Source organism: Anabrus simplex, chromosome 12 (assembly GCF_040414725.1).
Source record: "Anabrus simplex isolate iqAnaSimp1 chromosome 12, ASM4041472v1, whole genome shotgun sequence".
In the NCBI taxonomy this organism is placed as follows: Eukaryota; Metazoa; Arthropoda; class Insecta; order Orthoptera; family Tettigoniidae; genus Anabrus; species Anabrus simplex.
Genome location: NC_090276.1, coordinates 46,028,531 through 46,053,960, shown reverse-complemented (window position 1 = coordinate 46,053,960; position 25,430 = coordinate 46,028,531). Strand labels below are relative to the sequence as shown.

General features: G+C 41.5%; 1 protein-coding gene across 1 annotated transcript in view; it reads right to left on the bottom strand.

The window, feature by feature from the left end:
• Window positions 1–25,430, bottom strand: part of LOC136884131 (transmembrane channel-like protein) — a 129,008-nt gene that overhangs the window by 91,460 nt on the left and 12,118 nt on the right. Inside the window, 1 exon segment of the mRNA XM_068229803.1 lies at window positions 23,962–23,992. Within this exon segment, the coding sequence (XP_068085904.1) occupies window positions 23,962–23,992 (31 nt within the window).

Genomic DNA, 25,430 nt, shown 5'->3' with positions numbered 1-25,430 from the left:
AGATCATACGACATTTACGACAGAAAATGCACGTTCACAGACGCAAAGATCAGTGTGATGGAATGTGAGGTTTTATATACGTGAGCGAAACGCTGGTACTCAATAAAAATGGGGATCTAGAGAACAACCTGAAGGAAGGAAGGAAGGAAGGAAGAAAATACTGAAGACGGATACAGACTGAAATTCCGTAGAGCAATAGAGAAACTGTCCAACCTCGCAGTAGATATTAGAAAACAAGACTGAAATTTTATGAACACGTTAAAAGACTCCCAACAACAAGGCTTACACATAAGATCGTGACATACAGCAGAAAATTGAAGAGTCTACCAAGAAGTAAAAAAAGACCTGTAGAAAGCCCATATAGATACATCAGAAACATTTAGACAAAAATCTGTTCCGTAAAAATGTAAGCAGATGGGTGGTACACCAGGGGATGAAGTTCCAAGGAGACAAGGAACCAAGTGAACTGAGGAAAGGAAGAGAGGCCACGGAGAAAAAAAATTAAAGCAATAGGCGCTGCGTGATCCAACAGGTTCATGCGCAAATAATAATAATAGTAAGCCAACACCAAGAGAGCTAAAAGTAAACGAGAGGGGAATCAAACGGACAGATAGGTTTAAATGTCTTGGCGAGTGGATACAACTAAACAGCTCTGAACAAAAAGGCTATCGCGTCGCGCATGAATAAAATGGAAATGGCATATCAACTGGCCGAAGACGTTTAGAACAAAAAGTCCGTATGCTTCAACGCAAAACTCAGACATTATTGTACTGTCATAAGACGAGAGGCTTTGTATGCAGGGGGATGCTTTGCTATGAACAAGAAAGCCAAAAAGAGAGAGATGTTCCACCTATTCAGTACAATAATACATTGTAGCACAAATTAATGTTGCAACATGTTTAATATGATTTGGGACCGGTTTCGACATAAATCCATGTCACCATCAGCCGATACAAAAATGGCAGTAAATCAACACATAAAAACATTAAAGGGGAATTGTAACTTTCTTAAAGAATTGAAGTTCATGTAGCACTTTTCAGTGAGGATAATTTTCGTAGATATCTTAGGTTCTTGAGCACTCTTCCTGTAGATCTACAGCAACATCTCTCTCTTTTTGGCATTGTAATTATTAGTTCAATACGGATCAGTGATGAAGTTTTTAACTTTAAATGAACAAGAAAGGCCTGATGGAAAACATTGGAAATTAAAGAAAGAAATATCTTAAGGAAAATGCTCGCCCCACTTAAAGACAAAGATGAATATAGACGTTGGCATACCCTTGAGCTGTATACTCATGTCCAGAAGATCTCTGATGTCATGCGGAGAAGGAAAATTGTATTTTATGGCCACTTGCTAAGAATGAAACTAACATCATTATCGAACCAGATCTTTTCCTATCTTAAAGATAGGAAGACCCAGCCAACTTGGTTCAAGGAGGTGGAAAGGGACCTACAGGAGATGGGGATCACTTATGAAGATTTACAAGAACGAAACTTACTCAGGAGGAAACTAAATGTCCACCAGGGTTTTCAAGAAAGGCCGAATTTGAAGGCGGGAAAGACGTGGATGGAAGAAAGAAAAGAGCACTGGGGAAAGATAAAAACCCAGAGAAGAAATCTGAAATAACGTGGTCCTTAGTAGCTAGATGCGAACAAATAATAATAATAGTAATAATTACCTGCTCTTTAGTTGAATTATCAGCGTCACAGCCTTCCGTTCAGAGGGTCCCGAGATGGATTGGCGGCCGAATTTCTTGTTCCTTCCCTTGACTCGGGGACTGGGTATTTTTCTCTTTCCAATACACTATATACATCGCACTAACAACCACCAAAGGAACACGAAATAGTGAATCCATACGTCCATGTATCTTTGACGTCAGAAAGGGCATCCGGTCTTAAAACCAAACCAAACCAAACCCCATGGCACTACAGCCCTTGAAGGGCCTTGGCCTACCAAGCGACCGCTCATCAGCCCGAAGACATGCAGATTACGAGGCATCATGTGGTCAGCACGACGAATCTTCTCGGCCGTTATTCTTGGCTTTCTAGACCGGGGCCGCTATCTCACCGTCAGATAGCTCCTCAATTCTAATCACGCAGGCTGAGTGGACCTCGAACCAGCCCTCAGGTCTAGGCCGGGAATCGAACCCGGGGCCTCCGGGCAAGAAATAACAAGTGTATGCTCTATATTACAGAAACACCTCCTTTGGAATTAAATACTGAAGTTGTTACAAAATGTTCCCGATAGACGGCCTTGTTTTCGTACTTCTTCCACGCGACGATCTAGTTGTCTTCAGGATGATGAATGATATATTTGAACACGTTAATTACTCAACTCGTATAATGGGCGAAGTTGTGCTCTTTATTAATAGCTCTTACGAAGTCTTGATAAATATAAAACTTGTCTTCAAATATTTTCTGCGCAAGTCAGCTGCGCACACAATTACTGGTCTACTTGTTAAAGGTTTTTGTACGCGAGCGTCTTCATTAACATTACTAGCAAGATGCATACGACTGCTTTTTTTTTAAAACCACAATTAAATGTCCAAGTTTTGAGTTTTTACAATACAGGGTGATTTCTTCCCCCGTGTACATATTACAGGGATTGATCGCGGAGAGGATACGGAACAAAAATGGTCTAATGAATGTATATCCGAAAATGCATGGTATCTATGCTAGCGACCATGTATTCAATCATACTTTGTTACAGACAGTACGTTTACATGGGGATTGACATCGATTTGAGTACACTTACCGTATTGAATACGATCCCCATTTACGTGTAGTAGGCTATTTGAGTATCTTATTGAATCCGCCAGGCACTGTCGACGTATACGAACGATGCAGAATTGTAGTAAAATCGATATCACCTCTTAGAATTTAAAAACGCCAAATGTCAAGCTCAGGAGATAACTTTCAGTTTTGAAAGTATGTGTGGTATTCCAATTAATGTAATTGGTGCAATAGATAGAACGCACATTACAATTTTACTCCCAACAAGAAGGTTATAGTGATTTTGTTAATCGCAAGGGCTGGCCGTCTTATAATATGATTGCAGTTGCTGATCATTTATACAGGTAAATATATTTATTGGCTTATTATATTTGTTATTTCGTCAGAACAAACATGGAGTGTGTGCGCAGTAGTTTTCAATACGATCTCAGTACGTTCCGCGTTTACATGGAACTCAATTCGAACCGAATACGATACGATTCCAGATTTTACCGTATCGATCTTGAGACTCAATCCGAACTGAGTCTCGGTTTACATGGCGTTTTCAATAAGGGAAGTGTACTCAGATCTGAATCCTGCATGTAAACGTACTAACAGACTGCAGGTCAATACGTGCTGTACCATGCAGCCACAGTTACAGTATGCGTGGTTTCCTCCAGAGGGTGGTACTGTTCCTGATACGTCATGCCCTAACGCCCTCTCCCGCCATAGTCATTGGTACAGTTGTGTTCGATTTACTTCTCGTGCTTACTCACTGGGTAGTGTTACAGCGTTGTACACACTGGTTCCGTGTTCGACTCGAGAGCTTTCCAACCTGGTGTTTACTTACGGCAAGACAAATGGCAACGGATGGCGGCCAGCACTGTTGTATCGGGAGACCTATCCCCGCCGACAACAACCACAGCATTGCAACAGTGTTTCGCCGTTTGTATGAGAGAGGGTCGTTTAAGGAGGCAGGAAATCATGAAGGACGGACCCGCCCTGTTCGGACACCAGACGTGGGTGGAAAATGTGATAAACACTGTGGAAGCGACCGCCGTGTCAGTACCAGGCAGTAGAGGGTAAGCCAGTCGACCGTGTGGAACATTCTCCATGACAATTGTTACTACCCTTATCACTTACAGCGTGTGCAGGGCTTAGTAGCGACAGACTTTCCACATCGAGAGCGGTTTTGTCACTGGTTTATTCACCAGGCAACCACGATTCCGGGATGTTTGGCATCCATCCTATTCACAGATGAGGCCACCTTCACGCGGAGTGGTAACTTCAACTTTTATAACAGTCATGTATGGGATTGTATGAAGAACCCCCATGGTTTGCTGCCAGTGAACCATCAGCAGCGGTTCAGCCGGAATGTGTGGGCTGGGATAATAGGACAAGTCTTCCTTCCACGTCGCCTAACAGGCCGGAACTATCGGCGTTCCTTGCGGGCGAATTTGCCTCCACTGCTGGAAGTGCGATTGATTGATATTTCGCAGGGTTTTGATGATGCTCCAGCCCACTTCGCCGTGAAAGTCTGGACGCATCTCAATCGATGGATTGGACGAGGAGGTCCAGTTGCATGGCCCACTCGTTCACCAGATCTCAACCCCTTCGTTTTTTGTTATGGGGCCATCTCAAAAGTATCGTGTATGCAGAGCCCATTCCAGGCGAGGAGACACTGGGGCAGCGTATTTCATGCTGCCTTTGACACTGTTCAGATGCAGCCTGGCCTATGTGAACGTGTGAGACAGAACATGCTACGACATTACTTAATTACTCCTACTACTAAATGTTTTACATTCCTTCCCTGAAGGGGGAAGCGGGCCCCCTAGACGGTGACGCCGTCTCTCAGGCCAGGAGATTTGTATCGGAGAAGGGAATATGCGGAGAAGGTGAGAGGGTTGGCAGCCGTGGTCTGTTCACTACACACGTCTACTCCTGTCTCTCACCCACACGTAATGACACAGCAACGTAATCGGGATAAAGCATGCGCACGAGGAGGCATATTGTAGCAACCGATTGGTACATCGAAATCATGGTTTCCAGCAATTCTTGTTATCCTGGTCAATTCCGCGTCAGTCTTATAAATATTTTCCGGGCCAGTTTTATTTTTTTCACTCGGTTAAACCTCTGTTAGGCAGGGAGACGGAATTTCTTCGATATTCTTTAACGGAGTCATGGCTGAAGTAATAAGCGTGCTGCAGGTGGAAACTCAGAGAAAGAGGATTACATCATGAGGTCAGACTAGGATTAAAATTTAGGGGGTACGTATAAATAGAGCCAACGGCCGTAGCCGTATTGAAACACCAGATCCCGTGAGATCTCCGAAGTTAAGCAACATTGGGCATGGTCAAGATTTGGATGAGTTGCCACGCGCTGTTGGTGGGGGGTAAGGGAATGGATTAGCGGAAAGGAACTGGCCACCCTACCGTGCGTAAACTCCGGCTCAGGCACACCTCTGTGGAGGTTCGGACCTGCCTTCGGGCAGAATAAAGCCTTACCTTACCTGTAAATAGAACAGGTACAATCATTCCAGTATTTGGGAAGCTTTATAACTTCCAGGGGAAGTTGTACAGAGGAAGTGAGTCGCAGACTATCCATCGGAAAGAGGGCTTTTGGGAGAGTGAAAGGTTTGCTGGCAGCTAGAAGCATACCGATCAAACTTAGGAAAATGTCTTGTGTGGAGTGTGGTATGTTATGGTTCTGAAATGTGAACAGTCAGACATAAAAACAAAAATATTAGAAAGTTTTGAAATGTGGTTATGGAGAAGAATGGTGAAAGTGAAATGGACCGATAGAGTGAGAAATTATAAGGTGCTGAGCAGGGTAGGAGAGGAGAAGAACTTCATGATGATGATACAGAAGAGGAAAACATCTTGGATTGGTCACATATTACGTAGGAATTGTCTACTACAGAGAATCATGGAGGTAAACGTTGAAGGAAAAAGAGGGAGTGGACGAAGAATGTTTGGAATGCTGACAGATGTGAAGAGAGGAAGAACTTACAAGCAAATGAAGGAAAGCGCTCAGGACAGAGAGGAAAGAAGGACGTCCACCTGATACCTGTCTAAGGACAGATTTACTGAAAGAAGAAGTATAAATAGCTTGGCTTTTGCTGACGGCATCGCAAACTTCTTTGGAAGTAGAGAGACAGCATCAGAAAATCTTAACCTTCTGAAAGAAGTAGCAACGACAGTTGGACTTCAACCATGTTTTGAGAAGAGCAACATCAGGAGCATTGAATTTGACAAATTCTAGTACTTAGGTGAAGTAATTCAGATTAATGGATTAATGATAAACGGGGTTAAAAGTCAGGTTGTGAGTTTCACAAATAGGAAAAGGCCTCTCAGTTTTAATTACTGCACTGACGGGGTGAAAGTTCCTTATGGGAATCACAGTAAGTACCTAGGTGTTAATATAAGGAAAAATCTTCATTGGGGTAATCACAAAAATGTGAATGTAAATAAAGGGTACAGATCTCTGCACATGGTTATGAGGATATTTAGGGGTTATAGTAAGGATGTAAAGGAGAGGGCATATGTCTCTGGTAAGACCCCAACTAGAGTAGGGTTCCAGTGTACGGGACCCTCATCAGGATTACTTGATTCAAGAACTGGAAAAAAACCAAAGATAAACAGCTCGATTTGTTCTGGGTGATTTTGGACAAAAGAGTAGTTTTACAAAAATGTTGCGAAGTTTGGGCTGGGAAGACTTGGGAGAAAGGAGACGAGCTGCTCGAGTAAGTGGTATCTTCCTAGCTGTCAGTGGAGAGATGACGTGGAGTGACATTAGTAGACAAATAAGTTTGAGTGGTGTGTTTAAAGGTAGGAAAGATCACAATATGAAGAAGATAAAGTTGGAATTCAAGAGGACAAATTGGGGCAAATATTCGTTTATAGGAAGGGGAGTTAGGGATTGGAATAACTTACCACGGGAGATCTTCAATAAATGTTCGAATTCTTTGCAATCATACATACATACATACATACATACATACATACATACATACATACATACATACATACATACATACATACATACATACATACATACATACATACATACATACATACATACATACATACATACATACATACATTATCATTATAGACTGTTATGCCTTTCAGCGTTCAGTCTGCAAGCCTCTGTGAATTTACTAAACGTCGCCACAATCCTCGATTTGCAACTAGTGTTGTGGCCTCATTTAGTTCTATACCTCTTATCTTTAAATCGTTAGAAACCGAGTCTAACCATCGTCGTCTTGGTCTCCCTCTACTTCTCTTACCCTCCATAGCAGAGTCCATTATTCTCCTAGGTAACCTATCCTCCTCCATTCGCCTCACATGACCCCACCACCGAAGCCGGTTTATGCGTACAGCTTCATCCATCGAGTTCATTCCTAAATTTGCAATCATTTAACAAAAAATGTAGGTAAAAAAAGCAGATAGTAAATCTGCCGCCTGGGCGACTGTCCTAAATGCTGATCAGTAGTGATTGATTGATTTATATTCTCCTTTACCATACCAATTGTCCAATTTTTGGGCCTTCCCCGTTACCTTCTCCGAAGTTCAGAGCCCCTGAGGCCCTTTTTTAGTCGCCTCTTACAACAGGCAGGGGATACCTTGGGTGTTATTCTACCGCACCCACCCTCATGGGGTATATACAAAAGGAGACAAGGGTCACAACGAAGTAATAGCAGTACTGGAAAGAAACAAGCAAGTGTCAGATCAAATCATTCAAGGAACTTCCTGTCATTAAGTTTATCCTTATGAATTTCATGTTCGCTCCGCGTTCATAATATAACATACATAAAATAATTATTCTAAAAGAATTCCGACTCGTGGTCCGACTCGTTGGCTGAACGGTCAGCGTACTGGCCTTCGGTTCAGAGGGTCCCGAGTTCGATTCCCGACCGGGTCGGGGATTTTAACCTTAATTGGTTAATTCCAACGGCACGGTGGCTGGGTGTATGTGCTGTCTTCATCATCATTTCATCCTCATCATGACGCGCAGGTCGCCTACGGGAGTTAAATAGAAAGACCTGCACCTGGCGAGCCGAACCCGTTCTGGGATATCCCGGCACTAAAAGCCATACGGCATTTCATTTCCGACTCGTGAATCTATGAGCCAATTCTTCTCCAAGTGTTAATACAGAGACGAATACTGATTTTGTATCACTGGTTCCGTGCAGGGTTGGGAAGAGGAGGAATGCGAATGACAATTTTTGTGGCGAATCATGATTTTCTTAAGCGAGGTTTTCCTGTACCTCTTAACACTTGTACCCCACCTAGGGATATTTTGGAAGCGTTTTCTGGTTCATTCAGCAAGTATTCGATAGAAATATTCCAGCTACCGTTTTCTGTAAACAATTAAAGCCGAATAATCAACTATATCCTTTCTGATCTCACCATTAACTAGCGCAATAAGGAAGTTAAGAGCTTCTTAGAGATACGGCGTTCAGTGAAGCGACTGAGAAGCTGCGCATGTAGATTCCTAAAGTTCATTTTAAGGTCCGAATATTCCCAGGTCTGTTTATTGCATATGCTCAGTATTTCTATTTTGAGAAGGTGGTAATTGAGACGGTTCGGGAGAAATGTTTGTGGATGTAAAGAATGGTGGAGCTCGTGATACATGAACTGGCCGTGAATTCTCTTCCCAGCCAGAAAGTGAGACTGAACTTATCAGCAGGAAGAAGCTACACAATGGAACTTTATTCACAGATCGAGGTCAGACCAGAGATCGATATGTAAATGTGTCGAGGTCATAATGTCGACAATCACGTTTGTCACGAGACGCGCATTCGTCTTGAGACACGCCACGAACACCTGCGAGATACTGAAAATTATCGAAAGGCTTTCAAACACATCGAGCTGAGTTGTAATGATGAAAACGAATGAAGGCCCGTCTAGCGGTGAGGATGCCGAATCTTGTCGCACTCGTTTGGGGCAATGATTAATGGCTGACAGATGAAATGAAATGATGTTAGAGAGTGTTGCTGGAATGAGCAGTTACACCATTTGAGCATAAGAGACCTAATTATCCTATCTTTAAATATAATGATTATCAGTAATAACAATGTTGTGTCTCCGTGGTTTCCCATTTTCACACCAGGCAAATGCTGAGGCTGTACTTTAATTAAGGCTGCGGCTGCTTCATTCCCAGTCCTAGGTCTTTCCTATCCCATCGTCGCCATAAGATTTGTCTGTGTCGGTGCGACGTAGAGCAACTTGTAAAAAAAACAAACAAAGAAAACCAATGTTGTTTTTCGAGTCATCAGTCCATAGACTGGTTTTATGCAGCCGTCCATGCCACCCTATCCTGAGTTAAAATTTTCATTTCTACGTTACTGCTAGGCTACATTTTACATATACTCAAATCTGCTTGTCTACCTCTCCCGTTCTTACCACCTACACTTCCCTCGAAAACCAACTGAAGAAGTCGTGGGTGTCTTTAGATGTGTCCTATCATTCTATCTCTTCTTCTCGTCAAATTTAGCCAAATCGATCTCCTCTCACCAATTCGATTCGCTATCTCTTCATTCTTGATTCGATTTACTCAACTCACCATCAGCATTGTTCTGTAACACCACATTTCAAAAGCTTCTATTCTTTTTATTTCTGAGCTAGTTACAGTCCATGTTTCACTTCCATACAATGCCACGCTCCAAACGAAAATCTTCTAAAACATGTTTCTAATTCCTCTACCAATGTTCAAAGTGAGTAAATTCATCATCATCATCATCATCATCATCATCTGTTTACCCTCCAGATTCAGTTTTTCCCTCGGACTCAAGGGCAGTGTCCTGGAGCTTCAGACTCTTGGTCGTGGGATGAAACTGGGGAGAATGACCAGTACCTCGCCCAGGCGGCCTAACCTGCTATGCTGAACAGGGGCATTGTTGAGGGATGGGAAGATTGGAAGGGATAGGCAAGGAAGAGGGAAGGAAGCGGCCGTGACATTAAGTTAGGTACCATCCCGGCATTCGCCTGGAGGAGAAGTGGGAAACCACTGAAAACCACTTCCAGGATGGCTGAGATGGGAATCGAACCCATCTCTACTCAGTTGACCTCCCGAGGCTGTGTGGACCCCGTTCCAGCCCTCGTACCACTTTTCAAATTTCGTGGCAGAGCCGGGAAGCGAACCCGAGCCTCCGGGGGTGGCAGCTAATCACGCTAACCACTACACCACAGAGGCGGACGAGTAACTTTCTTTTCTTAAAGAAAGGCCTACCTTGGTTGTGCTACTCTGCGTTTTATGTCCCTTTTACTTCTGCCGTCGTTAGTTATTCATCTACTTTCTTTAAGACTTCATTTCCTAATCAGGGGCTGCCTGGCCGAGGCGGCAAAGGCGTGTTCGGTTCGCCCGGAAGGACGTGGGTTCGAATCCCCGTCAGGAAGTCGGAAAATTTAAGAAATGAAATTTCCACATCCGGAGGTGCATATGGCCCTGAGGTTCACTCAGCTTACACCAAAAATGAGTACCAGGTTAATTACTGTGGGCAAAGGCGGCCGGGCGTAGAGCTAACCACTCTACCCCATCAAGTGCCGAGGTTACGATTGGTTGAAACCTTCACCATCCACCGCTCCAAGGGCCTTCGTGGCTTCATGAATTTGCATTTTGCTTTCATTTCCTAATCTCATATTTCTTGCTTTATCTGACTTCGTTCGATTTCATTTCATTAATTTTGTTTTGGATTTATTTTTAATGTTGTAGGCCTGCTCCTTCCCCAAGACTGTCTTGATACCATTCAGACACTGAGATAAAATAACAGTATCATCAGCAAAATCTCAGTGTTCATTTCTTCTCCTTTGATTGCGATTAACAAGCTCGATAGCTACAGTCGCTTTAGTACGGCCAGTATTCGGAATATAGTGGGTTCGATCCCCACTGTTGGCAGCCCTGAAGATGGTTTCCCGTGGTTTCCCGTTTTCACACTAGACACGCACGCACTGGGGCTGTACCCTAACATTAAGGCCACGGCCACTTCCTTCCCGCTCCTAGCCGTTTCCTGTCCCATCGTTGACATAAGGCCTGTCTGTGTCGATGCGACGTAAAGCAACTTGTTAAAAAACATGGATTGCGATTCCCTTTCCAAATTCTTCTTTGACTTTCTTTATCGTCTGTTCTATATAAACATTAATAATAATAATAATAATACTAATACTAATAATAATAATAATAATAATAATAATAATAATAATAATAATAATAATAATAATAATAATAATAATAATAATAATAATAATAATAATAATTCCTAAGGCAGAGACCTTGATTGCTTCCTTCTCAATAGTAACCGTAAATAATTACGCGTATACGTTTTATCAGAGGTAGAGTTATATCAGAGATAACGTTATCTCAGAGGTTTAAGGAGACGTGCTGTATACAATTGAACTTTAAAGGGGTTCGAAACACCCCACTGTCGGCAGGTCTGAAGATGATTTTCCGTGGTTTCCCATTTCCACACCAGGCAAATGCTGGGGCTGTATCGTAATTAAGGCTACAGCGCTTCCTTCCTACTCCTATCCCTTTCCTATCCCATCGTCACCATAAGACCCATGAGTGTCGGTGCGACATAAAAAATATAATAATAACGCAAAGTATATGAAAGATACAAAATAAGGATTTAACAACCATCCTCTAATCACCAGATATGGGAAAATCTCCCAAGTAGATAAATTTAAATACCTAAGCGAAATTATACAACTAAACGGGATAAATCAGCAAGCAAAGAAAGAAAGAAAGAAAGAAAGAAAGAAAGAAAGAAAGAAAGAAAGAAAGAAAGAAAGAATTACAAAATTACAAAAAACACACAAAATTGTCTGGAGCAGATAACACAAAAAATCTATATCCCAAAACTCAAAATAACGACACGACAACACAGTTGCCAAACCAGAAGCCATTTATACACCAGAAACTCTAATAATTGGTGGCAGATCACAAATAAAAAACATCGAAAAACAAGAGAGGAAAATATCAGGAAAATTCTAGGGCCTAAATGCGAAAATGGTATTCAGACGAAAAGTAAATCACAGGAAATCTATCAAGTAACAGAAAAATTCACAGACACCATTAGAAAAAGAATATTACAATTCTATGGTCACTTGATCAGGATGGATAACAATAGGCTAACAAGGAAAATACACTGACTGACAGAGCAAATGCAACACCAAGAAGGAGTGGTCAGAACTTTATGCCAATTGCAGGGTAGACTGACGTCACTGAGGTATGCTCATGATGTGAAATGCGCCGCTGTGCTGCGCACGTAGCGAACGATAAATGGGACACGGCGTTGGCGAATGGCCCACTTCGTACCGTGATTTCTCAGCCGACAGTCATTGTAGAACGTGTTGTCGTGTGCCACAGGACACGTGTATAGCTAAGAATGCCAGGCCGCCGTCAACGGAGGCATTTCCAGCAGACAGACGACTTTACGAGGGGTATGGTGATCGGGCTGAGAAGGGCAGGTTGGTCGCTTCGTCAAATCGCAGCTGATACCCATAGGGATGTGTCCACGGTGCAGCGCCTGTGGCGAAGATGGTTGGCGCAGGGACATGTGGCACGTGCGAGGGGTCCAGGCGCAGCCCGAGTGACGTCAGCACGCGAGGATCGGCGCATCCGCCGCCAAGCGGTGGCAGCCCCGCACGCCACGTCAACCGCCATTCTTCAGCATGTGCAAGACACCCTGGCTGTTCCAATATCGACCAGAACAATTTCCCGTCGATTGGTTGAAGGAGGCCTGCACTCCCGGCGGCCGCTCAGAAGACTACCATTGACTCCACAGCATAGACGTGCACGCCTGGCATGGTGCCGGGCTAGAGCGACTTGGATGAGGGAATGGCGGAACGTCGTGTTCTCCGATGAGTCACGCTTCTGTTCTGTCAGTGATAGTCACCGCAGACGAGTGTGGCGTCGGCGTGGAGAAAGGTCAAATCCTGCAGTAACTGTGGAGCGTCCTACCGCTAGACAACGCGGCATCATGGTTTGGGGCGCTATTGCGTATGATTCCACGTCACCTCTAGTGCGTATTCAAGGCACGTTAAATGCCCACCGCTACGTGCAGCATGTGCTGCGGCCGGTGGCACTCCCGTACCTTCAGGGGCTGCCCAATGCTCTGTTTCAGCAGGATAATGCCCGCCCACACACTGCTCGCATCTCCCAACAGGCTCTACGAGGTGTACAGATGCTTCCGCGGCCAGCGTACTCTCCGGATCTCTCAGCAATCGAACACGTGTGGGATCTCATTAGACGCCGTTTGCAAACTCTGCCCCAGCCTCGTACGGACGACCAACTGTGGCAAATGGTTGACAGAGAATGGAGAACCATCCCTTAGGACACCATCCGCACTCTTATTGACTCTGTACCTCGACGTGTTTCTGCGTGCATCGCCGTTCGCGGTGGTCCTACATCCTACTGAGTCGATGCCGTGCGCATTGTGTAACCTGCATATCGGTTTGAAATAAACATCAATTATTCATCCGTGCCGTCTCTGTTTTTTCCCCAACTTTCATCCCTTTCGAACCACTCCTCCTTGGTGTTGCATTGTCACTGTCAGTCAGTGTACTAAATCTCGCAGTATTTCTAAAATATTACAACATATGGCTTGCAGAAATAAACAAATATCTTCAAGAAATTGGTATAAATGAAGAAATCTTACAAGACAGAAATAAATTCAGAAATCTCATAAACAACCACAAATTTTCTGATCAACCCAAAAGAAAAGCTGCAGTATGGATGGAAGAACGCAAAAAGAAGCACAGCGAAATAATGAAGAGATTTTGGGAAGACAAGAAGAAACGTTGTGCTAAATAATAATAATAATAATAATAATAATAATAATAATAATAATAATAGTAATAATAAAAGAAGAACTTTTAGAGGACTTTTTACAATGCTATCCTTAGCCTCTTATATTGAAGAGGAATAATAATATTAATAATAACATTAGGCCCAATAATATTAACAGAAGACCGAATTTTTCTGTTCAAAACTAGACTATACGGGAGAACAAGAGAAATCTACAACAAAAAATGTATGCCTCTCCACGTTAAGATTAAACATTACAATACTGTAATCAAACCTGAGGCTCTATATGCAGGGGAAATCTCTAACGCTTCATAAAAAGGGCGAGCTCGATTATATCCTAAAAGAAGAGCAGAAAATCATGAGGAAAATTTTAGGACTAAGACACACAGATGAAGGGTACCGCCTCCAATCCCGGAAATCCACAGAAGAATGATATAATATTGCGGCAGACCTCAGGAAAAGAAGGCTACAATTTAATTGACATGTTAAGAAGCTTTCAGAAACCAGAGAGTTGATAAACTGAAGAATTTCCCTTGGACACAACAAACAAAAGCGGACATGAAGAACGCACAAATTCAGTCTGACAAAATTATGAATCGAAATATATATAGAGAGAGAAGATGGACAAGTGGGAAGTTACTTCAGGTAATGAAGTATCAAAAAGAGCAGGTACCAAGTGGACGGAAGAAAGGAAAAGGATCTTTAGTCAACAGATTAAAACATCCTGGATCCTCCGCAAACGAAATCATAAATAAAGCTTTGTGTGTTCCGAAAGGGACCATTCACGCATAATAATAATAATAATAATAATAATAATAATAATAATAATAATAATAATAATAATAATAATAATAATAATAATTTACGTTTTCACTTTATATCCCGAGGGATCGGTGCAGGGGCGTAACCAAGGGAGGGGTTGTTGTGGGTTAGACCCCCCCCCAAATGGCAATTTTACAAAAGACAATAAACGGAAAATAACGATAATGAAGTGAAAGGTGACTCAATGGTTTGGCTGTTTTGAACATTCACAGAGACGCAATTGAGGTGCTGAGATGAAAAACGGGACATGTCACTGGATAGTAGTTTTCAGATATATCAATTTTTTATATAATTCTGTATAATAATAATAATTTTATACCTTATAGTTAACCCTACATGCTTATTAGGAAAATTAAAGTCATATACCAAAATAAGTAATCATATAATGAAGATACATACTAGGAAACTGATACAGAAAATGACTGACAAGTCCTGTTTTTTATTTAAATAATATTCATTTTACCGAATATAAATTTTAACTCAAAAATTCGTGCAATTTTTTAACAACAGGTGTTTTTAATCATTTAAGCATATTTATACACATTCCAAATAACTGTACAAACATGCGTCATAAACAAAACATACGAATCGACGCTGTCATGGAAAGACAAGTCTTCTTCTTCTCCTTTATCTGTTTACCCTCCACGGTCGGGTTTTCCCGTGGACTCACCTGCTATGCTGAACAGGGGCCTTGCGGGGAGATGGGAAGATTGGAAGGGATAGACAAGGAATACGAAAGAAAGCGGCCGTGGCCTTAAGTTAGGTACCATTCCGGCATTTGCCTGGAGGGAAGTGGGAAACCACGGAAAACCACTTCCAAGATGGCTGATGTGGGAATCGAACCCACCTCTCTTCAGTTGACCTCCCGAGGCTGAGTGGACCCCGTTCCAGCCCTCGTACCACTTTTCGTGGCAGAGCCGGGAATCGAACCTGGGCCTCCGGGGGTGGCAGCTAATCACACTAAGCACTACACCAGAGAGGCGGTCGAAAGACAAGTCAATAACTTAGTAATATCCTGGCTTGTAACCTGAAAGGGATGATACAAAACGATTTGCTTACTTAACAACCCAGATTATTTAGTCAGACAACTATGTTCATATGTGATTTGGACGCCAGATTTCACTCCTGATCACTGTCCCAAATTTCATTTCTGCACGACACAAAATTTCAACACTGGTCTAGACGGGAAAAGAGTTACTGAACAAGTCCCACTTAAGCATCACAGATGCGGAACATTATAATGATAAGAACCATAGTAATAACTAAAGCCTGGATTTTTATGCAGTGGCAGGTTAGACTGCAAACTGATTTGGTTAGAAGGAAGTGAAGACCATCCGCTCTTCCATAATGTAGCAAGAGTAACATAAATTACAGGGGTCCTGATGGGTGGTACCCCTACTAGCATAATCGTTGTAAAGGAAGACTATACTTCTTACTCACTTCAGTTAAGTTTCCATTCTAACCTATTCATGAATAAAAATCCGGGCTCTAGTAATAATTAATGTACCACCAAAATGATGACAAATCCTTTTTTTTTATCTCAACGTCTCCATTGTAGAACCAACAGACCTCTTGAATCTATTTTCTAAGAAGCCTCGAAAATTTGGATTTTAGATTGTAAACTGGACAAACCATTCGCTGTAAAATTGTTCTTGTTCTGTATTTTAATGTAATATTTTGTAGTGTACTAGCCTACGTGTCTCAAGCGGCTGCGCGCCGGCCTCTCATCGCTGAATTCCCTGGTTTAAATCCCGGACACTCCATGTGAGATTTGTGCTGGACAAAGCGGAGGCGGAACATGTTTTTCTCCGGGTACTCCGGTTTCCCCTGTCATCATTCATTCCAGCAACACTCTCTAATATCATTTCATTTCTTCTGTCAGTCATTAATCACTGCCCCAGGAGAGTGCGACAGGCTTCGGCAGGCGGCACAATTCCTATCCTCGCCGCTAAATGGGGGTTTCATTAATTCCATTCCTGACCCGGTACCGCAATCTGAATATCAACATAATTCACATGTATCAGTGTCCTTATAATGACACTCATGCATGCGCGCACCACACACACACAAACACCTTCATTGTGTTTTTTTAGTATTTTTGTAACTCCACCATAGGTCGTTGCTGGCTACGCTACTGGATCGTGATCGGGCACTGGCAGACCAGGGTGTTTGTAATGTGGAATCTCTCCAGCTAACAACAGAGAAGCAGCACGCGAGAAATTCTCTCTCTGTTTGCGAGTGTAAACAGGCTTCCTTTTGATTAACTGATTGCATTAGCCCGCTGTGCAGTGATGGAGATTGGTCACGGCATGTTCTAGTGTTGCGCACTTTATGGCCGGTACTGTTCTATATCTCCTATCAATGGACAGCATGTTCGTCACTGGACTCTGATAGCTTTACTGCACTAGCGCGATTTATTGTCCTACCTCTCACGTATTGACTGCTTCCTCTTAAACGAGGTGTATCCAGTAACGTAAACTTATCACTTTATTTCTTTTTTAAAATTGATTAGTGCCTTGTTCAGTGACCGAGCTAAGGCTCTACGCCCTATTTTACGCTTAACCACATTTCGATTACAATCTAAAATGAAATAGTTAAAATAAAATTAAAATTAAAAATAATCTTTTTCATTATTAACGGAACCCGACAAACCAAAATACGCTGCTTGGTAGACACTCAAAGCTACCTTGGAGAAATTAATGTTGGCCCACTGGCAACTACACGGACCGCATTCAGACAGAAAATTAATTCACATAAGTTCACATCCAAGAACGCAATAGCCAGGAACTTGAAACTCAAAATTTTTTGGACAAAAGATAGAAGACAAGAAGAGGATGAGGAAGTTTCGGGAAGATAAGAATCACAAGAAGACTAGTGCTAAATAATGGTTCTACGTGCTCCTTGCGAACGCCGTACATTCTACTTATAAATGTCTCGCATGCACAACTGATAAATGGGATGCCTACTAACTGATTTTCACAGGGGCACTTCTGCCAGCAGGCAGGTTACGGCTGAATATGAAGAGATAACAACTGGACGGTTGCTCGCAGCATTTTCCTCAGTGCTAACTGTCTAATGCAACCCCTTGTATTAGTAAACATCGTTTTCGATTTCATAGTACTAGGCTGGTATATGGTACAACAGCACTATATTTGCTGTCTGTATATCGGCAATGGCTAGTGTCTTCAACAATGAAGAATACATAGCCATCATTTTAATCTATGGAGAATCTGGTCGGAATGCAGCCGAAGCTCCAAATAGATATCTGCCTTTTACACACGTATTTCACTAACATTATTAATATTAGTTTGTTAAACAAATCTTTTGTAGAGTTGAATATCTACACGTGTATAAATTAATAATTGATTACATTTTCTTTTCTGCATCTTTGTGGCGTATTCATTGTACTCTGTTATGGAACGCGTGCAGTAAAATGATGCTATTTGTTTCACAACATTCAACATACAGCACCTTGTGGCGCTCCTTCGAAAACAAGTGAATAGGCATCCCATGCATCACCAGTGCATGCGGGACATTTGTAAGTAGAATGTAAGCGCTCGCGGGCCGTCTGGTATATAAATTAATAGAATTAATGATGAATTGGAGTAAATTACAAAGTCATTCAAATTATTATTAAAATTTGACATAATTAAAGCTAAAACAGAAGAACTTTATGCATCTGAAACTACTGGATTGTAATTGGTGACAAATCTCGAATAAAGATGATCCAGAAACAAGAAAGAAAAATCTTAGAACCAAAATGCGAAAATGTAATTTCGATGAAAAAAAAAGAAAATCACATGAAATCTATCAAATTACAGAAAGAAATTACTGACGCAATCAGGAAACGGGAATTACAATTTTATGATCACTTATACAGAATGGCTAATAACAGGCTCATAAAGAATATTTTAAACTTAGCCATATCATTGAAAAATCACAATAATTGGCTAAAAGAAACCAATAAAGGCCTATATGGGGTTGGCATTATTCCCCTGTGGTTACGAGTGGTAGAATTCATCCACGGTATACCCCGCCTGTCGTAAGAGGCAAGTAAAGAGGGCACCAGTGTCTCTGGCGACTAGTTGTAAAAATCCTCGGCCTGTATCCAGTCATTCAACCAGGTCAGGAACGGAATGAAAAGTCCCCTGTTGCAATGATTAATGACTGACAGGTGTAATGAGTGTTGCTGCAATAAAAGATGACAGGAGAAACCGGAGTATCCGGAGAATAAACCTGTCTGGCCTCCGCTTTGTCCAGCACAAATCTCACATAGAGTGATGGGGATTTGAACCACGGAACCCAGCGATGAGAAACCGCTGCGCTACCGCCTGAGCCACGGTGGCTCTCGAGATTTCCTTACCTGAGTGGCATAAATCATCGCAGTTGCTTCACTCAGGTTCCTCAGTCTTATGTGTCGTATCCAACCCCGATTGTTATCAGGTTTGCGAGGGAGACTTTCATTTTCACACCCTTTGTGACACTTCCTTTTATTTTTCCGATACCTTCATTATTCTAATTGTCAGATCTTTTCCATTTTCCTTGTGATCAGTGTTAATAGAGGACGGCTGCCCAGTTGTACTTCCTCTTAAAATAGTAATCATGACTATATTCTCATGGAAGCAGAGCTGTACACTCTCGGTGTATTACGGACTCTATGTGCCTGTGGTCAGCTCATGGTTTATCTTTGTTCACTGGGAGGAGGAAGAGGAGCTGACATATACGCCCATCCGCTTATTAATTAACCTGCAAGCACGCTAAGCAAACATCTAGCTAGTAGGTGACAGCAGCCAAGCTAGCTTTCTTTAGTGATGACTTGAGAAGTCCATTTTCATATTCGATTTTATGTACTATCATATCCAGGGGCTGCCTGGCCGAGGCGGTAAAGGCGTGCTCGGTTTGCCCGGAAGGACTTGGGTTCGAATCCCTGTCAGGAAGTCTTAAAATTTAAGAAACGAGATTTCCACTTCCGGAGGTGCATATGGCCCTGAGGTTCACTCAGCCTACACCAAAAATGAGTACCAGGTTAATTCCTGGGGGCAAAGGCGGCCGGGCGTAGAGCTAACCACTGTACCCCATCACGTGCCGCGGTTAACAATGGTGGAGGCCTTTACCTTCCACTCCTCCAAGGGCCTTCATGGCCTGTACGCAGGTGTCTTTGTCTTTGTTTACTATCATATCCTTAAACATCGAAGCTGAAAAATTCTATGAACCTATGTAACCTAATTGCTTCTTCATATTATAGGTGAGTTATTTTGTATTCACTTTGCGGTTCGCAGAGTGTTTTGTGTGGAGTGTGGTGTCATACGGAGCTGAAACATGGCCATTAAGAAAGAAATACACTAAGTATTTGGAAAGGTCTGAAATATGGTTGTGGAGAAGAGTGGAAAAAGTGAAATGGACAAACAAAGTAAGAAATGATGAAGTGCTAAGGAGAGCAGGAGAGAATAGACAGCTGATGAAAACGACATCCATTATCTAAAGGCTAAGCCTTGTCGCTGCAGCCACATCCCACGGTCTTCAGCAGTCCTTTTCATCGTGACATAGGAAGCAAAACCCAGCTGAGTGATTATGTTCCTAAGGTATGAGAGACGTGGTCTTCCTCTCGACTTCTTCCCTAGGACCTTTCCTTCGAAGACATTCTGGAGAAAGGTGTCATGTCATAGGACGTGTCCAAGAAATTTAGCTTTCCTCTGCTCTATTGAATAAAGTGACAAGGAAGAGAAAAATATCCTGTTTGGGTCGCATACTACGTAGAAATTGTCTTCAACAGAGGGTGATGGAGAGATATATAAATGGAAGAAGACCAAAGGAAGAGGAAGGTTTGGAATGTTAACTGATGTCAAGCAAGGTAGAAGCTACGAACAACTGAAGCAAAATGCTCAGGACAGAATATCATGGAGGATGTCCCTTTGATACCTGTCTCAAGACAGTTTCGCAGAAGAAGAATAATAATACAGATTGCATTCTTTTTATGGATTCTAAAGGATCTACTAAACTGCGCTTCTCTTTTGTAGGGAGGTATGCATAAATAGCAGGGGCTTATAAAGTCGAAACTCCTGTAGGCGATTTCCAAACTAAGTCTAGACCGTGGTTTTGGAACGATGGATTTTAAATCATGCTATTTTCAAAAGAAAATCAATACGCGACTTGAAAAGAACCCGCAGGTTAGTAGCCTTTACTTGCTATTAATTTGACGTCACACCAACTCTATCGTAAATACTGACATTAAATTTTCATGTTTTAGCCATAACGACGTGTTCCTGGAGATAGGAGAGTATTTATTTCACCGATGATCATTCTTGAACTCTATGAGAATACTAGGATAATATCGTTACCGAAATACATGACTGACTTCTTCCCGATCTTAGCTCCCACTAATCACTTACACATTATAAGCTGAGAGAGATAAAAGGAACAACGGACGTATGGAAGGCTCCTTTTGGTATCTCCTGAAGAGAAGCAGTGGCATTGTGCTGTCTTCGGATCAGCCATGGTATAGCGACGCTCTCCTACATTCTGAAGATAAAATCCACTGCCCCCTCACCACCAGGGTGTACATGCGGCCCACGTCTGACAGTAATACTCATCTTTACGGAGTGCGAGGACCTAGCCGATTTATATCGTAATCCACAATTTCCGAGTACCATACCACTCATTCTACCAGATGACAAGCAGTCCGTAAACCTCGTCATTCCTTTTATGATTTTAATAGTTCATCTGTAATATTTTACACTAGTAACTCTTTTCTCTTTAACAAATTAATATATATTTATTTTCTAATAACACTGTTAAGCTAAGTTATACTTTTAATCATGCTATGTTTTTCATATCTACTACTCACCTGCTTTAAAACGAGATTTCAGCTTTTTCTTTTACAACTTATGTCGCACCGGCACAGATAAGTTCTTATGTGATAGGAAATGGCTAGGAGCGGAAAGGAAACGACCATGGCCTTAATTAAGGTATATCCTGGTGTGAAAATGAGAAACCACGGAAGACCATGTTCAGGGCTGCCGACAGTGAGGTTCGAACCAAGGTACGTGATCCAAATCGCACATCCACTCACTCGGTTTTAAGATTTTAGCCTCATTACAATATTTATGAGTTTACTTCTTCACCAATACAACACTTAATTATATTCTTAATCATTAACGGAAATTAAGCATTGTGAATCAGATCCATTCACTATTTTAACTTCCTCTACATGTTCATATTAGTCAGTGAGAACATTTTGAAGATCATTTCATGGCATGTTATCAGAAAACGATTAACTAGATGTTAGGTCTCTTAACAAAAGCATATAGTAATAATAATAATAATAATAATAATAATAATAATAATAATAATAATAATAAAATAATAACAATGGAAATATTGCTCAAGTAAACAACTTTAAGTATATGTGAAATTATTGAACCAGCAGGGTCAAATCAGCAAACTGACAAAGAAGGAAATGCTAAACTTCAAAGAGCATACAAAATTACTTGAAACATATATAATGAAAAAAACTATAAATAAAAAAGGCAAAATTACGACATTATAACATAGTAGTTAAAACAGAAGCACTTATGCATCTGAAGCTATTATAATTTATGGCAAATCTCTGGAAAACAAGAAAGAAAAATCCTTAAAAATCTTACACGACCAAAATCAAAAATGGAATTTGGATGAAAAAGAAATTACATGAAATCTATCAAGGTACAGAAAAACTCACTGATACAATCAGGAAACAGCGATTAAAATTTTATGGCCACTACTTATATAGGATGGATAATAAGAGGCTCGCAAAAATTTTAAACTTAGCCTTATCAAGGAAAAATCACAATAACTGGCTAAAAGAAATTAGTCAAGACCTAAATGAAATTGGCTATAATGAAGAAGCCATTCAAGATAGAATAAAATTAAGAACAAGAATATTCTGTAAAGCCTACCCGACTAAATAGAGGATGGACTGAACAACGCTAAAAGGAACAGAGCGAGACGATGAAGTGATATTGGGAAGAGAAGAAGAGAAAAGAAAAATGCGCTAATAAGTTCAAACTCGCTCATTAGTTGTCCATAACGAATCAAGAAAGAAAATAAGACCAGAAGAAGGAATGACACAATTTTCCTATGAAAAAAAAGAAGGGATCACTAGTTTTAACAATGCACCTCCAGAAATTCAAATATGCAGAAACAAAAGCATTAAAAGAATCAAAACATTTAAATACTTAGGTGAAGTAATAACAGTAACAGTGGTGGAAAACGAGAGAATGAATGTACGAATTCACAAAATGGAAAAAGCTTATCACACAACGACGAATATATACAACAAAATGTCTGTATCCCACAACACTAAATTGAGACACTATGTACAAAAGGGTAATCCTTCCAGCAGCTTTATGTGGAACAGACTGTTTTTAATACCTTCTCAGACAGAAGAATAAGCAGAACAGAAAAGAGAATTCTAAGGAGAAGTATGAGAGGTATTTGGGAGAATGGCATAAACAAATTGAGACCAGAACAAGATTTACAGAGAACATCAGAAAACATAGGTTTAGAGAAAAAGGAGATTAACATTCTGTGCTCACCTGTAGAGAACGGGCAAAGACATATTAACAAAACATATTTCTAAACACCGTGCAAGGAAGAAAACTAACCTGTATATTTCAAAGAATCCGAAGAAGGTATGCAACAACTCAATATAAAAAAGAATTGCAACTAGAAAACAATTTAGGACAGCAATATTTGATGGTAAATATGCAGAGAAAGCGAATAAGAAACTATTTTAATAAATGGACGAAAGAAAGAAAACAACAACACCGAGAAAGGCTGGAAAGTTTTGGGAAAACAGGAAGAAGAAATCTGTTTCGTGAGGACTCAAGTTGACTTAATCGAAACAATCAATGAATTAATTAATTCGTGAATAATAACAGCATTCCCATTGCACTTATTTTCAAGTTGAAAGATATTCTATTTCAAGTTTTCTGCACAGTCAGACATTAAGACCAAATCGTCAGTATAGGCCAAGCTGCCTACTATGTTTCCACCTTACAGATTCCCCCCTGCCAATGCAATGCAAACATTATTTCTGTCTTTCTTAATGCCTTTACCTTCCAGGGTTTGTTTTTCCCTCGGGCTCAGCGAGGTGTCCCACCTCTACCACCTCAAGAGCAGTGTCGTGGAGAGTAAGACTTTGGGTCGGAGGATACAACTGAGAAGGAGGACCAGGCGGCCTCACCTGCTATGGTGAACCGGGGTCTTGTCGAGGGGAAGGGAAGTTCGGAAGGGATAGACAAGAAAGAGGGAAGCAAGCGGCCGTGGCATTAATTTAGGTACCATCCCAGCATTTGCCTGGAGGAAAACCATTTCGAGGATGACTGAGGTGGGAATCGATCCCCCTTCTACTCCTTTGATCTCCCGAGGCTGAGTGGTCCCCGCCGTTCCAGCCCTCATACCACTTTTCAAATTTTGTGGCAAAGCCGCGAATCGAATTCGGACCTCCGGGGGTGGCAGCTAAACATACTAACCACTACATCACAAAGAATCATTAATTCCTGTCGCTAATATATAGGGGTGACAATCTAGTTGGTATTTGTACTTTTTTTTTTTTTTTGCTAGTTGCTTTACGTCGCACCGACACGGATAGGTCTTATGGTGACGATGGGATAGGAAAGGCCTAGGAGTTGGAAGGAAGCGGCCGTGGCCTTATTTAAGGTACAGCCCCAACATTTGCCTGGTGTGAAAATGGGAAACCACGGAAAACCATCTTCAGGGTTGCTGACATTGGGGCTCGAACCCACGATCTCCCGGATGCAAGCTCATAGCCGCGCGCCTCTACGCATTCGGCTAACTCGCCTGGTGTACTTAAAATAACAACCACCAACACTGTCACACGTTACCAACATGTTCCAAACCAGAAACTTACGGAACATACTAAAACGTAAATTTATTAATTTGAACTCAACAACATTTTTACCTTCTCAGTTCTACCCACACAATAGTATCATTTTCCTAGAATAGATTAAATGTTAACTACTGTATAATGTGTTTTACACTCCCGTACTCTTAGGGGACCACCTACTTCTTTGTTAATGATCTCTCACAGAGTTCGTAGAATTACTACTGAAATTAAATCCTTGTGGGTGCACGAATGTATTATTCAATTAGTTTTTTAAACGTAACAAGGTGTTAAAATCTAATTCTGCGCAATAATAATTAATTATTAATTAATAATAATAATAATATAATAATTATTATTGTTATTATTATTATTTGGCTGAGCTGAGTGGCTCAGACGGTTGATGCTCTGGCCTTCTGACCCCAGCTTGGCAGGTTCGAACCTGGCTCAGTCCGATGGTAATTGAAATTGGTCAAATACGTTAGCCTCGTATCGATAGATTTACTGGCATTTAAAAGAATAACATTTCGGCACCTCGGCGTCTCCAAAGACCGTAAAAAAATATTTAGTGGGACTTTAAAACAATAACATTATTATTAATTCGAAATAAAAACGGGAGTAAGACAAGGAGATGGACTTTCTCCTTTACTTTTCAACTTCTTCTTTGAAAAAGTGATACAAGAATGGCGCAAACAGAAATGAAATGAAATGGCGTATGGCTTTTAGTGCCGGGAGTGTCCGAGGACATGTTCGGCTCGCCAGGTGCAGGTCTTTTGATTTGACGCCAGTAGGCGACCTGCACGTCGTGATGAGGATGAAATGATGATGAAGACGACACTTACACCCAGCCCCCGTGCCAGAGAAATTAACCAATGATGGTTAAAATTCCCGACCCTACCGGGAATCGAACCCGGGACCCCTGTGACCAAAGGCCAGCACGCTAACCATATAGCCATGGAGCCGGACGGCGCAAACAGAAATTAGTCTCCACAAAAGTAGCAATACATTGCTTAGTACTTGTGGACGACCTAGCAATTTTAACCTGAGATATTTCAACAGCGCAAAATCAGATTGAATTCCTGAGAGAAATTTCGGTAAAAGTAGGACATCAGATAATCTTTTGAAAGACAGAATACATAACCTGCAACAAACAAGCACAAAAACCCACGGATACAAAATATGGCAAACTTAAACGAGCATCACAA